At 45.2% G+C, this 14,084-nt stretch overlaps 1 protein-coding gene across 1 annotated transcript in view; it reads left to right on the plus strand.

The window, feature by feature from the left end:
• The first annotated feature begins 9,698 nt into the window (after positions 1-9,698).
• Positions 9,699-14,084, plus strand: part of PCCA (propionyl-CoA carboxylase subunit alpha) — a 273,709-nt gene continuing 269,323 nt past the window's right edge. The window contains exon 1 of the mRNA XM_048295883.1: positions 9,699-9,781. Within this exon, the coding sequence (XP_048151840.1) occupies positions 9,728-9,781 (54 nt within the window). The 5' untranslated portion in view covers positions 9,699-9,727. The remainder of the gene's footprint in view (positions 9,782-14,084) is intronic.

Below are 14,084 nucleotides of genomic sequence, written 5' to 3' on the forward strand. Positions count from 1 at the left end.
GAAGTGGAAATAAAGATTTTTACAGGTTGAAATAAAAATAATTATAATGGATACATAGATGCAGTGAATTGCTTTCAATCTGTATATGAGTAATTTATGATCAGATGATCTGACTGTAAAACATATAAAAAAACCTGCAATACTTTATTTTAACCAAATACAAACATCACTGTGTATTGTGCTGTTATGACACTTACAGAATACTAAGACAGATGAGAGCTTATGAGCAACTCAGTTCACAAGTCAGAAGACTTATGAAAAGCCAGGAGAATATGAAAGATACGTAAGCTGAATGCCCAACTACTAATAGTCTACAGAGGCTGTGCAACAATTATACATTACTATGTTTACCTCAGCCTTTTATAATTACATATCGGAATGTATGTTGGAGGGTTTAATTGTGAGGTTGTCAAAAGTAAAAGCAGTTTTAGAAAACCAAACCATGCAATATTACAGAAGGGAAAAAAAATTCAAGTCTTTTGTTCAAATGGAAATACAGAAAGCAACATGTTGTTTAAGTAGGATTTTATTTTCTTCTACTCAAGTGATGAAGAGGCTGTTGTAAAGAAAGGCTTTCCTCTTACACATGCAGTACTCCATCACAACATAATTACCCTAATTTGTATTCCACTGTAGAAATAGGCTTTTTCAGCTTAAACAAATTAAGCAACAATCACCAAGCGTACATGACCAGCATTCTTTCAAATAACCTGTTATCAGCTCCGGCTACAGCTTTATCTTGATAAAATGGAAATCCTTTTTTATTTTCCTACCTTCGCAGCCCCCCCCCCCCCCCTAGAATTCCACCAGTAAGATTGCCTAGAGAGGCACCATGATTCACTGGCTGGAGAAAGGGATGCTGCATACAGAGATTATTTCCTACAGCCTCACTAAATCGTTATGTGATCTGGGTCAAATCCTGACTGCCTTTGGGCCCCTATTTAGGAGAGAGACTAAGTACACACTTAACTCTGCACATATGAATAACCCGGCCACACTCAGAAGGTCTTTTAAACAGCTGCATGTGCTCCCTGCTGAATAGAGGCTTTTCTGCTGCTCTTTTCCTCTGGCTTGGGTTGATACTATGTGTCCTGAAGGATGACAGGACAAGCTCCATCTGTATTTGTATTATTTGTCCTTTAGCTGTGTAACTATGGATATCCCTGCTGTTTGTACACATTCTTCTAAATATTAATCTCACTCTGACCTGGTGGATCACTTCCAGTGAGGCTTTGCCTTCACCACTTTCTCCTCCTCACTTCCTCCAGGCATGAGCAGGGTATCTTCCCCACTGCTAGATCTGGATGAGATAAAGTCTCACTGGTGCCCACCTTACAAGGTGCAGCTGTGGAAATGGCATCTGGCTTCATGTGGGCTTGTTAACATACTTGCACAAAAAACTCCCCCAAAAACAACACCAAAAAAGAGGAGAAATAAGGCCATTCCAGAGGCATGGTAGGAGGATAGAGTAACCTGTCTGCTCACGAGGCAGTAGTTACCAGAATTTGGACATTTCCCAAGGGAATAAAAAGATCTTCCTTCAGCCGTAAAGGAGGCTGATCCACCACACAGAGATCTTTTCAAAATAGGTAGCTCCTAGCAGGAATGAGATGAATGGGAAGAGGATGTACCTAGCTCCAAAGAGTGGGAACTATCACTGCCCCTCCTGAAGTGCTGGAGAAACAGCACATTTGTTGTGATCTCCTCTGACACAGCTGAGATCAGCTGTCAGAAATTTGAGAATTAGTGGCAGCAGCTGGGGAATGACACCTTCCCCAGAGTCCTCCTGTCTCCCTCTCTTTCCCAGCTATCCCTTGCAGACTTCCCTTCCTCCTACAATCCCCACAGACTGTCAGAGAGGAGCAATCTCAAGGATGCTTCACAAGGGTAGGTGAGCTGAGGGTGAGCGCAGCACAGACAGGGCAGTGCCCTTGCTGTTGGGGCACAGTAACAACATGTCTGGGAAGGGTGAACAGAGCAACAGTTTTGATAGCCACAGGTCTCATCAACAGTCCAGCAAGCTGAAATGAGGCTCCTGAACATGGGTAGAGGGTGTGAATTGATGAGGCTTCAGGAGAGGAGACATGAAAAACGGGGTGAGTCTTCAGGGATCATGTAAGCCAGGAGCCGACGGTGAACACAGCCCAGGTGAGGCAGTCCCACAGCACTCCAGTGGGGTTGTGACAGAAACAGGTACCACTGACAGTCCAACTATCATCAGGCAGAAATAAGGTCATGAGTTGGGTCCAAGGTCGGCCCAGAAAATCTGAACAATAATTCAGGAACAGGCAGCTCAGAGCAGGCCTAATGCTCTGAAATGGGGTGATTGAGCTGATGATATGGGTGCAGTGAGGCTGACCAGGACAATTAGGGCCCCATCCCAGCCTTCCCCAGTCACCAATCTGGATCATGGATTGAATGGAGAACTCTCTTTTTCTTAGAAAAAGCAGAGAGAGAGCAAGTAGTGGTTGTAGTGCTCCTCCCTCAGTGTTTAACATCTTATTTGTGCTCAGGAGTTCCTGAAATTAATACCTCAAAATCTGGACTTTGTTAACTCCACCACCCTTTGAACTACCAAAATCCAGCACTTCTTAGCACCATATGGTGAATGCATTGTCCTCTCTTGTCATCACTGGATCTAAGGAGGCATATGAAACTGTGGGCATTGGAAAATTCATACCAGAGAAAAGTTGTAAAGACTTAGGGGGCTTAAATAGCCTTCACAGGCAAAGTAAGGACCTGCCAGTAGAATCCTCATGCTTAATATGAGGATTATCACCCATGTGTCATGTGTTGTGCCACACACAGAAGATACTAATCGCTCGTAGGAAAATGGGATGGGAAAATCCACACAATAGATACCTTTTTGTGTCAGAGAACTGTGACTAAATGAATATGCTGCTTGACCTTGAGATTCAGCCTTCTTGAACTCCTTTTTACACGTCTGAACTTTCCAGTGCATCCATCAGAAATTAGAGGAGATGTGTAAGAACTTAGGTCTTTGCTGCAACAGCAAGACAAGTTGTAACCCACTGGAGACTGTTTCAATTGCCAGTTCTGGCTGCCAGTATCAGAACAGAACTGAGCAAATACTTTCTCTCATGCCTGTTCCCCTTTTCTCCCTCAGTGTTTCATTTCCATCTCTGTAGTTAAGGGTATGGTTGCACTATGTACCCGAGAAGAAAGCTTCTTTTCCTTTCAATCAAACCAACCTGCCTCTCTTGCTCCAAGCTTTCATGCCATGGCTGGAATCCAAACAAATGATTTAGCCCTGTTGAATTTATTGCCTCTTTTAAGGAATTTCATCATCTCCTTTGCCCTGTCCTTGCCCAGGAGTAGCAAATTCTAAAAGTAATCTTAAATTTAAATGTACCATTCTGTTTACTGAGCAGTGAACCTTCAGGCAATAAATACTACAGCAGGAATTCACCAGGACTGTTAGGGCTTGACAGCCCCGACAGCCATTGCACAAATCTTTGTTAGTCCTGACAACATGGGTTTTTTTTTCAACCAAATGAATTACAAATTTGTTTTTAATCTTTGGGGTTACTACTAATGCCTTAGAAAGGATCCAAAGCTGTTTAAAACTGTATTCACATTACAAGCAGGCAGTAAATTTCAGACTATTAGGCAAGCCCATTGTCACTCAATGTGAACAACACCACAGAGAAGCGACTCGGCAAAACTTTTGTCTGTGCACTAGAGTTCTTTAATGCATTTCATACACAGCGGGTGCTCTGGACTTTTCTGGTTTTAAAAAGTCACTTCCCTGGTTCCCGGACAGATGACCCGCCCATCATGCAGAACCTCTAGAGGCATCGTGCAGGTGCTAAACAGCAATCCTAGCAATCACATGATTGTGTTAACTTCTCCTTGGTTCTACAAGTATGACAGCTCCAGGAGTTGTTCAGCAAGGTTTCAAGCCAAAGCTAATTTCTGTACAATGGGGTGAATACCACCGTGAATTCATATTTGCTCAGACTTGTAGAGCCATTATAGTAATCCTGGTTCTGTAACACCCTTGTCCCAAGGCTTCTGAAGAGGAAGTAAGACCTTTACATTGGCACAGTCTGAGTTCTCCCCAGCCTATGAGTCTCTTTCAGTATTTCATTAAGGTGGCATTTACTTCCAGGCTACACTGGAATACATTTTAAAAATTCTTTTTGCCTTCTCTCTGTGAATTTCAGATTTTCATCCTTTTCCTCCTTAAAGAACTCTCTGTATCTCTGCTACTTTGATGCAGTCTTGCAGAACCCTTCAGTCCAAGAAATCAAAGGAAAAACACAATTCCCACAGAGACATCACTTCTTGGTGTCAAAGCAGTTGAAATTCCTGTGCTAATCTTGTAAGAAATTTCATTAAGCAGTATCACTTCATCACATCCAAGTGCAATGCCTTCCCGAAATGTGCTATTTAGGGCTGCAACTCATGAGCTGCTTGGGATGATCTGATAGGTGCTTTGCTTCCCAGCTTTTGCCCACCCTCCCTGCTGCAGCCTCTGTGCAGACTCCAGCTAGGTCTGCAGCAGGCAGTGCTTAACTCCTAGTTTTTACGTCATGCTTCTGTCAATGGGCTTCTAACATCCTAAGGATGTGAAAAAGTTAAAAGTTGTGTTTGATTCAAATCATCAGAGTGGAGGAAGGCAGACATAGTCCCCAAGACAAAGGGACTCTCACTCTGCTAATGTGTGAACTCCTTTCTGCATCTTTCCCCATCCAGCCCTGTGTTGCAGTGAGTAATTTTGACAGGGTGTTGGGGCACTGAATGCATCAACAGCCTTTAATGTCCCCGACCAGCCTCACCTGGGGCCTCCACCCACATCCTCTGCCCATATCCTGGGACATCCATTTAAGCTCAGTCCTGAGCTGCTAGCCTTGCTGCAAGCTATATTGGTGGAGGCATATTTGTCTCCAGTCTCTGTTCCTGTCTCCTGCCTGGACCATGGTCTACTGTCATGGCTTTATCTTCAGCCCTGCCTCTTGCTGCTCTACCTGACAGGTAGAGACAGGTGTTCCAGGATAGACCTCCACCTAAGTCATCACCCTGCCTTCAGCAGTCTGGGACTGTTGATGGACCTTGATACCAGCTCCCAGGTCTGCCCACCCTGTTCAGACCCTACAGGAGTGTGCCCTGGAGGTGAGGGCTCCCTGAGTCACCCCTGCCTAGGCTTTGAGGCTCCTCTGGGGTGGCTGGGGCCAATTCATACTGCCCCCAAAGAGTTGTAGGGACTGAATGGGTGTGGGAGTGTGTGACCAGCAGCAGGAAACTGGAATGCTGAAGCTGTCAGTGGGGTTGAGCAAGAGTGGGACAATCCAAATTTCCCTGAGCCCTCGTCTCAAACGATGTGGTTGCAGAGGGTCAGGTTGTCCCTGGGGGCCAAGGGGATCATAGAACAAGGAAACCTGGCTTGGAGATTCGCCATCGTCTACCTGGCTTGGGGATGCCACCCCTGAAGCCAGGGAGAGGATGAGGTCAAGCCTGTCTAAGAATGGACTAGTGCTGCTTGAGTTGCCTCTCAGAAGCTTCTAAGGCCAGGGAGGTTCAGGACTTTCCTGAGGAGACCTGAAGGCTGGGGAAGTTGAATGATGATGGGTAGGAGGTTCATGCTCCTGGAGAAAGAGAGACCACATGGCATGCAAGGGCTTCAAGCCACCCCTGAAACCAGGAGGCCAATTTAAGGATCAAGTCAGCTCTGAACTGTGTGTTTATGTGGTAGGGTCAACCCTGAGGAGCCTCAGAAGGGGAAGGGTGTTCTTGCCTCCTCCAAAGAGCCACAATGTACTCCAAAGCCTGGGCAGCTGGGCATGGGGTTGAAATTATGGTGCCCCAGATGGGTAGGGAGCTGGTAGCTTGGACCCTCTCCTGGCTTCCCAGTGTCTGTGGCTTGGCTTTGGGGTTTCTCTGGGGTGCCTGAAAACCCCTCCAACTCTTGACTCTCTTAGGTGAGTCTGGTGTGAGGGATCTTTCCTCACAGTCAAGGTTTTTGTGTAGGTACATAGCAGAGAGATGTAGGGAGATACTGACTAGTCTGACTCTAAGGCTGAATTTCTGTCTCTTGCAGCGTGTTGAGCAGAATGCTGATAGAAGAAAAGGCTGTTTACAGAATATATAACAGATACTTCAAAGAGTTTGTCTAGCTTTGAGTTCTTCAGGCACAGGCTTTTGTGCATAAGGCATTTCATGTTCAGTAAACCTGATACAATATATTCCCTGTTAGATGAAGGATTGCAATTGCTCCAGTTTTCTCCCTGGGTTGCAGCTTAAAATTTAGGTGATGATATAACAACTTATGATTTCTGTCTGAATTTGGGGTTATGTTAGAAGATGAAGGTAACTCTCTGCTCTAATGAAAGGATCAAGGAAATTCTCAGTACTCAAAGCTGCAGTTCTCTAGGACCCCCTCAAAATAATGAGAGAGTAAGTTGCACACTGTTCCAGTGTCTCATAAACCTGTTTAACTTTATGCATGTTAATAGCTTCAGTAACTGAGACAGGAGTGTATATTGAGTTACAGCATTACAAATGTGCTTACAGGCATGCAGAACTAAGGTCTTTGTTTCTATCCAAACTCATGTATCATTTAATTATTCTAGATAGTTTAGTTCCACAATTTAATTTTTCAATATCTACAATTTCTTTAGCAATGGTGATGTATGTTCTCTTTTTTTAATATTCAATAGTAATTGTGTATAATCTTGATCCATTACAATCTTCCTTTTCTTACAGAAACAAAATTTTATATTTTGTGTGCAGTACCCATTTCAAAACAGAATAGGCAAAAAGATTGCTAGTAGAAATCTGTCAGTCAGAATCAAATCAGACTGAAAGCAGAAAACTTCATGTGCAGAGAGGAGATTAGCATTTATTTTCTTTTTTTCTCCCCAGTCCCTTCCATTCGTGAGGAGCCTTAGCTTCACTTGGAAACAGGCTTGCATTAGGCCATTTCTCATCAAGTTCTTTATGCACCCAGCTGGCAGTGTCTGTGTGTAATCCCAGACAGTTTCCCTTTGCAGCTGTGGGGGGCCTCCTTTGATGCGCCTCGGTAGGTGGCTGCCGACCCCTCAACCGGTGCAGGCAAACAGAATCTCCTCTGTAGAGGAAAAGAAAACACCCCAGTGATGCCATGTGACTGTTTGCTTTATGCATGCAGGAGGAACTGACGTCAAGTGCCTCAGGATATTGTTCTAATGCAGTAACATGATGTTGTGGTGTGTATCTCTGTGCATCTAAGATACCTAACGCAGTGCCTGTGGTGAATGTGGTCAGTATACCTCTCGTCTGCTCTTGGTCTCTCTTACTTCCAAGGCTCTCCACGTGTACAAAAAAAAAAAAAAAATCTGCAGGGTCTGCTTGTGACTATCAATTGAAAATACGGTGACCTCCCCTAGGACACAGTAAGAACAGTTTTCTTGCATTGTTCCTACCTGTGCAGTTGTAGGCATTGTTAACACATCAGAGTAAATGCGTAAGCGTGCAACAGAGGGGAACCAATGCTGACTTTATTTTTGCTACTTGCTTAGGAGGAAAGGGAAAGAAGTTATTTCATGAATCTTTGGTATGCAGCAGAGTTCACAGAATGGTTAAGGTTAGAAGGAGCCACTGGATGTCTTCTAGTCCAAACTCCTTGCTGTAGCAGGGACTCCTACAGCATGTTACTCAGGATAGTTTCCAGGTGGCTTTTGAGTAACTCCAGGGAAGGAGACTCCACAACATCTCTGGGGATTCTCTTCCAAAGCTCAGTCACCCTCACAGTAAGGAAGATCTTCCTCATGTCCAGATGGAACTTGCTGTGTTTCAGCTTCTCCTTTTGCCTCTCGTCTTATTGACCAGCACCACTGAGAAGATCCTGGCTCCATCCTCGACAGTCTTCCTTCAGATACTAGTGTTCTCTTTTTTTTGGTCACAGCTTTCATATCTTTCCAGTTTGAATGTAAATACTGGTATAAGAGGTTTAAAAAGTGATGTCAAACAATAAAACTAGGCCAAAATTTTCAATATTATGTGTAAATGCAAGTAGAGACTTGTGCTTTGCTGAGGGGACCATGCAGCTAGTGTCCTATGAAAATATCCATGTTTGGGTGAACCCAGTTGCCCAGGAGGTTCTGTCCTCCTCTGGTGCCTCCCTGCAGCATGGGAATATGCAGAATGTGATTGTACATACAGTATACATAGCCTGAGAGAATTTACTGTGGAGTATAAAAGCATGGGATAAAAATGTAAGGGTTGATATAATAATTTGTGAATTGAGGCAGTGATGTAATCTGGTAAAAGCTGCACTTACATAATCCCCTGGCTGTACAGGAAGCACATTCTTACCTGCTCAAGGACCTAGCCTGTTCTAAAGTCTGAGGGGCTTATTTCCAATGTAACTGTGTGTATTGCTCACATACCTTTTCCTTATGGATGTAATTGTTTTTTTGCTGTCTTCTAACCCTATTGGGAGCTTGTTGTAAAGCATGTCTTAGGTGAACTGCAAACTATGACCTACTCCTTTTTCTTAACTGTGAATAATTTTCTTTCAGCCTCAGAAAATGTAGCCTTGATCTGCTACTGTAGTAAGGATACAGAGGAGGCTCAGGTCCACTCTCATGTCCCACATCACCATTGTAGAGAAAACAAAATGGTAGAAATAATGCTATTTAAAGGGAAACCCCCCCCCGTTATTCCTATGCTGTGTGAACACTCATTTGGACATCTTGGATTGTGTCTTTTCTATGCTTCAGTGTGGTGGGCAGTTTATTTTGTATTTTAACAGAGATCTGAGATGATAAAAGTGATGCTTCTTATGCACTCTCAGAATGGTAAAACTTTTACAGCATTTCCTGGGATGACAATTTACTTCGGGATCGGCACTACTCTGTCATGTCCATCAGCTGAGATCCAGCACACCCGCAGCAGAGAACCCGGACCCAGCTGCACAGGGGCCTTTCAGAAGGGGCTGACCCGGAGTTTCGCGTGCTAGGGAGCCAAGCAGCGAGTACTTCCTGCAGACGATGTGAAGCAGAGGATGATCGGCATCCCTCTCGTGCCGACTGTGCTTGTGTTTCATAGGGCAGGAGCTTGGATCAGGCACGCTGGCACACTTGCACATTTCACCTTCTCCCCAAGGAAGCCCAGGGGAGGGATGGATCCCCTCCCTGTGCTGCTGTGGCTCCTGGCAGGTGCACAGGAGCAGGCAGCCGCATATGTTGAGGGTAACGGCACGAAGCTGTGTCAGGGGAGGTTTTAGGGTGGGTATTAGGAAAAGGTTTTTCACCCAGAGGGTGTTTGGGCACTGGAACAGGCTCCCCAGGGAAGTGGTCACAGCAGCACCAGCTTGACAGAGCTCAAGAAGCATTTGGGCAACACGCTGAGGCACGTGGTGTGACTCGGGGGCCGTCCTGTACAGGGCCAGGAGTTGGACTTGGATGACCCTTGTGAGTCCCTTCCCTCCGGGAGCGTTCTGGGCTCCGTGCGCGCGCACGGGGCTCGGCCCCGCCGCGGGGCAGCCCCACGCGCCGCGCGCGCACGGACGCAGCTCGAGCGCGGCGGAGGCGCGCGCACGGCCCCCGCAGCACCGCCTGCAGCGGCACGCGCAAGCGCGGCCCCGAGGGGCACGTGCCGCGCGCGGCGGGCCCCTCGCGCCCCTCCCCGGCCCCGGCAGGCGAGCGCGCACCGGGATTGGCTGCGCGCGGCCCAGCCCCGCCGGCGCGGGTGAAAGGGCGGCCGGGCAGCGGCGGCCGCGGACATGGCGGCGGCTCCGCTCCTGCGCTGGGGCGGCCGGCGGGCGCGGCTGCCGGGGGTGAGCGTCGCCTTGGGGGCCGGCCGGAGAGGAGCGGCAGCCTGGGGGCATCGAGCTGCGGGTGGTGGAGGCTCCCGGTGGATGGGGTCGGGTGGGGTCGCCGGGCGGAGGCTGTTCCTGTGCGGGAGGGCGGGTGGTGTCTCTCTCGAGGAGCTTCCCCGTGTGACCGGCGGGGACCCCCGGCTGGGTGAGCGGCTTCGGGGAGCTCTGTGTGTGCTGGGCCGCGGCGGGGACGGGCGGCGGCTGCTGCCCCCGCGGCTGCGGGCGGGTGCCGGGAGGCTCTAAAAGCTGGGTCCTGGCTTCTCTGCCTGCGGGCTCCCAGCGCCCAAAGAGGCTGTTCCTTGGTGTATCCCATCGGCGTGTTGCCAGGAGACTGGGGTTATTTGTTTGTTTGTTTTGGGTTTTTAAAATTAATTTTCTGCTGCTTAACAGGGTTATGTGATGCTTTCGGGTGGTGGAGTCAGCGTCCCTGGCGGTGTTTATTGAAAGACTGGACGTGTCACTTAGTGCCGTGATCTAGTTGACGTGATGGTGTTTGGCCATAGGTTGGACTCGATGATCTCAGAGGTCTTTTTTGACCTGATTGACTCTGAGGTTCTGTGATTTCAGTTTCCTTCTGTCCTTTCTCTCTGTTAAACACAAGCTTATCAAAACTCTGGGGAAAAAGGTAGCTTTGTGCTATTTTTAGTTGTAAAATGTTAGCTAACAGAGAAAGGAGTTGTCTCTTCCTCCCCTTCCCCCCACCTCCCGCTTTACCCCAGATACTTACGGAGCTTTCAGCTGTTACTTAAAGCTTTACAGTGGTTTTCTATTCTTCTTGCCTTTCATGGAAAGGCAATAAACTCGTTGCAGAACCATACCAATGTTTTTGATGAAGACCTGAAATTATCTAGGAAAGCTTATTCTTTGGCCTATGGAATAACTTCACTGAGGCACCTGCTTTGTTTTCATCTCTGTTACTTCTACAGATTGTATTAAAAGAAAGAGATTATTTTAGATAAGAACAAACAGCATTTGCACATTGGGTTGTGTAACAGTTGAATGACACTGCAGTTAGTTTCTTTATGGGAAAAGTAGTGCAAAATACTTCTAACTGTTTACTGTAGGAAGTATTTACAGTTTGGGGTTTTTTTTCCTGAAAAGGAAAATTTGTGTAGAGGTCTGAAAGTTCCAGTGGAGAAGAGAGCAGTGGCTTACAGAAAATGTTTTTGCTCTGTGCACCCCTGAGGTGCGGCTGCACAGAGCGGGTGACACCCTGTGGGATGGGTGTCTCTGTAGAAATCTTGCCTCATAGCAATACTGTAAAGAACTCTTCACCTGTTTCTAGGAATCATGTAAAAGTGGTGGTTTCTGTGGGCGGGGAATTTTGAGAAGGGATTAAAGAGGAAAATGGCATGTGCTTTACCCAAGTATTTTTCCTCTGTGTATGTGTGTGTGTATATATATATATATATGTTGCAGCGGGGATTACTGTAACACGCATATATCAAACCAGGAGTCCCGTGGAAAGGAAATATATGTGGACAGACAGTTCCTCGGCAGAGCCCCGGCCATGCGGCTGGAGAAATAAACATCTCTGAAACATCTACCAAGAATCTGTCCGTCCATGTATATTTCCTTTCCACGGGACTCCTGGTTTGATATATGCGTGTTACAGTAATCCCCGCTGCAACATATGTAGTAAACCCATTTTCCTGTGAAGGTATACACAAGAGAAGCTTTTTGAAAAGCAAGGTTGTTTAATTGGAGATGACCTCAAATTAACAGAGGGCTCATCCTGTTTGAAGACTTCATTTTTGGTAGCCATGACTATGTGTATATAGATGTAGAAGGCTTCTGCCCTTCCTACTAAGTAGTTCTAAGACTTTGATGTCAGTCCTTTGGAACCTCTAGAAGGCCTGTAAAAATCCTACTTTGTTTTCTTCTTTCTGGCATCTCAAGGGTGTTGTCTCACAGCACCAGTGCATGCAGTATGGAACTGTTCCGTTAGCGGCACCTCTGTAAAACAAAATGTTTTTATAGCTACTTAATAGCACTTAAGAGTTATGCCACTGAAGTGATTTCTAGCCCTTAATATCTGGGTATGAAGGTCACCATCAAGACAACAGTATATTGGGAAACCTCTAATAAAACAAATTTGCATGGAAATTACTTTCATAGATTCCTCTATGTTTTGCTGACATAGACAAATAATAAATTGATGTCTTCAAACTTTAGTGTGCTTGGAACTCCTACAATTTTTGCAAGGGCTAGTGGCTGCTGAGATGTCCTTCATTTCTTTTGCTGCTTTCATGTGGGAGTCAAGAAAGGACCTGAGAAAGGTGCAGAAACACTGAGCTGGGGATTTGACTCTTTGCTGTGTTTCTAATTTAGTGCCTATCACTTCTTTTTAGGTTTTATGCAGAACTGGTTGTACTTAGAATAGAACCAAAATTTAATTTCTAGTGCTTTGCACTTCTGGAGCTGTGAGAAAACCTGATGTTGAAAGAAGGCTGTAATCAGAGAATGAGGGTGAGACATGGCTTTTGATACTTCAGTCGTGAAACTCTTTTGAATGTGCTGTTGGACTGTTTAAAATAATGTAGAACAAAGTGATAAATACTGTACATCATGACTTCAAGAGTAAACTGCTGATACAGATTTTATCAGTGTGGGTAAGTTTTCTAACCATTGAATTAAATGTATGGAAAGTTTCTCTGCCATCTGTGCACCCAACATTTTTAAGTCATGCAAGTTATCTGTAAAGTGGGAGCTCCTTGCTCTCTTCTCTGATGTTATTTTTAGCATGCTGTTATTCCAGGGAAGTATTTTCACCCTTGTTCATGAGCACGGAAGTACCAGGCTGATGGGATAGCAAGGTTGGGTATCTATCATTTGCCATTAAGGAAGGGAGTTCAAATGATTGCCAATCTCTGGAGATGAATGTAGCCATAGACTTCTGGAGTTCAGTGATTGTTTCTAGTATGTAAACTACAGATTTTAGTACTGACAAGCACTCTTAAAGCATAATTCAGATAGAGATTTCTGGTTCCAGGGGCAGCCTTTTGGAATTTGTAGGCAAGGTAAGCTGTGCTATGTGTACTATGGGCAAAAAGTAGTGTTGAAAGGAAAAAATTGAGACCTCATTAAAGTCTACATTGAGTAAAAAAAGTCACTTTTGTTCTGAAACACTCTGTGTTTTAATTTATTTTGTCTGTCTGAACTTATGTTGATTGTTACAGTACTGTGATCTCTTTCACAGGCGCCAGCCAGCCTTACTGGACCTGTTAAGGCTGCTGCCATTAGAAACTGTTGCAACTTTCTGCAGCTGCTAGGTCTTGATCGCAGGCTGCTCCTTTTGAGCTCCTGTCTCCCTCCAACTTGTGCCAGCACTGCTGCATGAATATCTTGTATAAGCTGGATTGAAATCTGGCTGAGAACACATTTTTCCCACTCCTTGTGAGTAGCTTCTCAGCTGGTTGTATTCCCATGCCTGGTTCACAATACAAGCTTTAGGGAGAGGCACAGAGGAGAAGCTACCTGGATATAGGAATGATTGAGCTTAAAAAATAGCCTTAGGTGGATGACTGTTTTCTTGTTTGTAGTTCGTATGCTATGTTGGCAGACATGAAAGAGATTTTCTGTTCTTAGAATTGCGAGTGTTTGTCAGTCTGGACAGAGGGAAGGAACTGTGAAGTGCAGTGTACCTTACAGAACCTTGTACTACAGCTGTGTTTGCAGTTGGCTTCAGGAGAATCTGCTTACAGTTACAAGGGCTTGGCTGTTCAGCACTCTGAGCATATAAAGGAGGGGAGAGTGCTTCCTTAGAGAAAAGAAATACAGAAGTGTTATGTTTCCCTTCCCATTAATGAGATTTGTACGGTACTGTATTGTAAGTTAACAGTCTTGCAGTCACCTAAGGTATCTGCTTCCTATGTACTTTATACATACTCCATCAGTAGAGTTCCACAGATAGGAAATTTTGTTGTCAAATGAGTTGAAATAAAGATTTGGGAACACTTGCTGTGTAATCAAAATATGAAAAAAAAAAATCATTTTAGTCATATTTGTAACTACTCAGGAATACTGATGGCTAATAGTAGATACACCACAAAGACAAAGGGGTTATTCTTATGGTATCTTACACCTGAATCTCTGAAAGTGTAGGGGCAAAAATCTTAGCAGAGGTAGAATTTGTCTAGTGAAAAGGAATGTGCTAGTCTGGCTGTTACTATGGGGTATTGCTTGCTCTATTTTCTAGTAATGCTAAAATACACTTTCCTTCCTATACTAGACTTCTTACAGCAAATATTGATATATGATG

This window comes from Corvus hawaiiensis, chromosome 2 (assembly GCF_020740725.1).
Source record: "Corvus hawaiiensis isolate bCorHaw1 chromosome 2, bCorHaw1.pri.cur, whole genome shotgun sequence".
Lineage (NCBI taxonomy): Eukaryota > Metazoa > Chordata > Aves > Passeriformes > Corvidae > Corvus > Corvus hawaiiensis.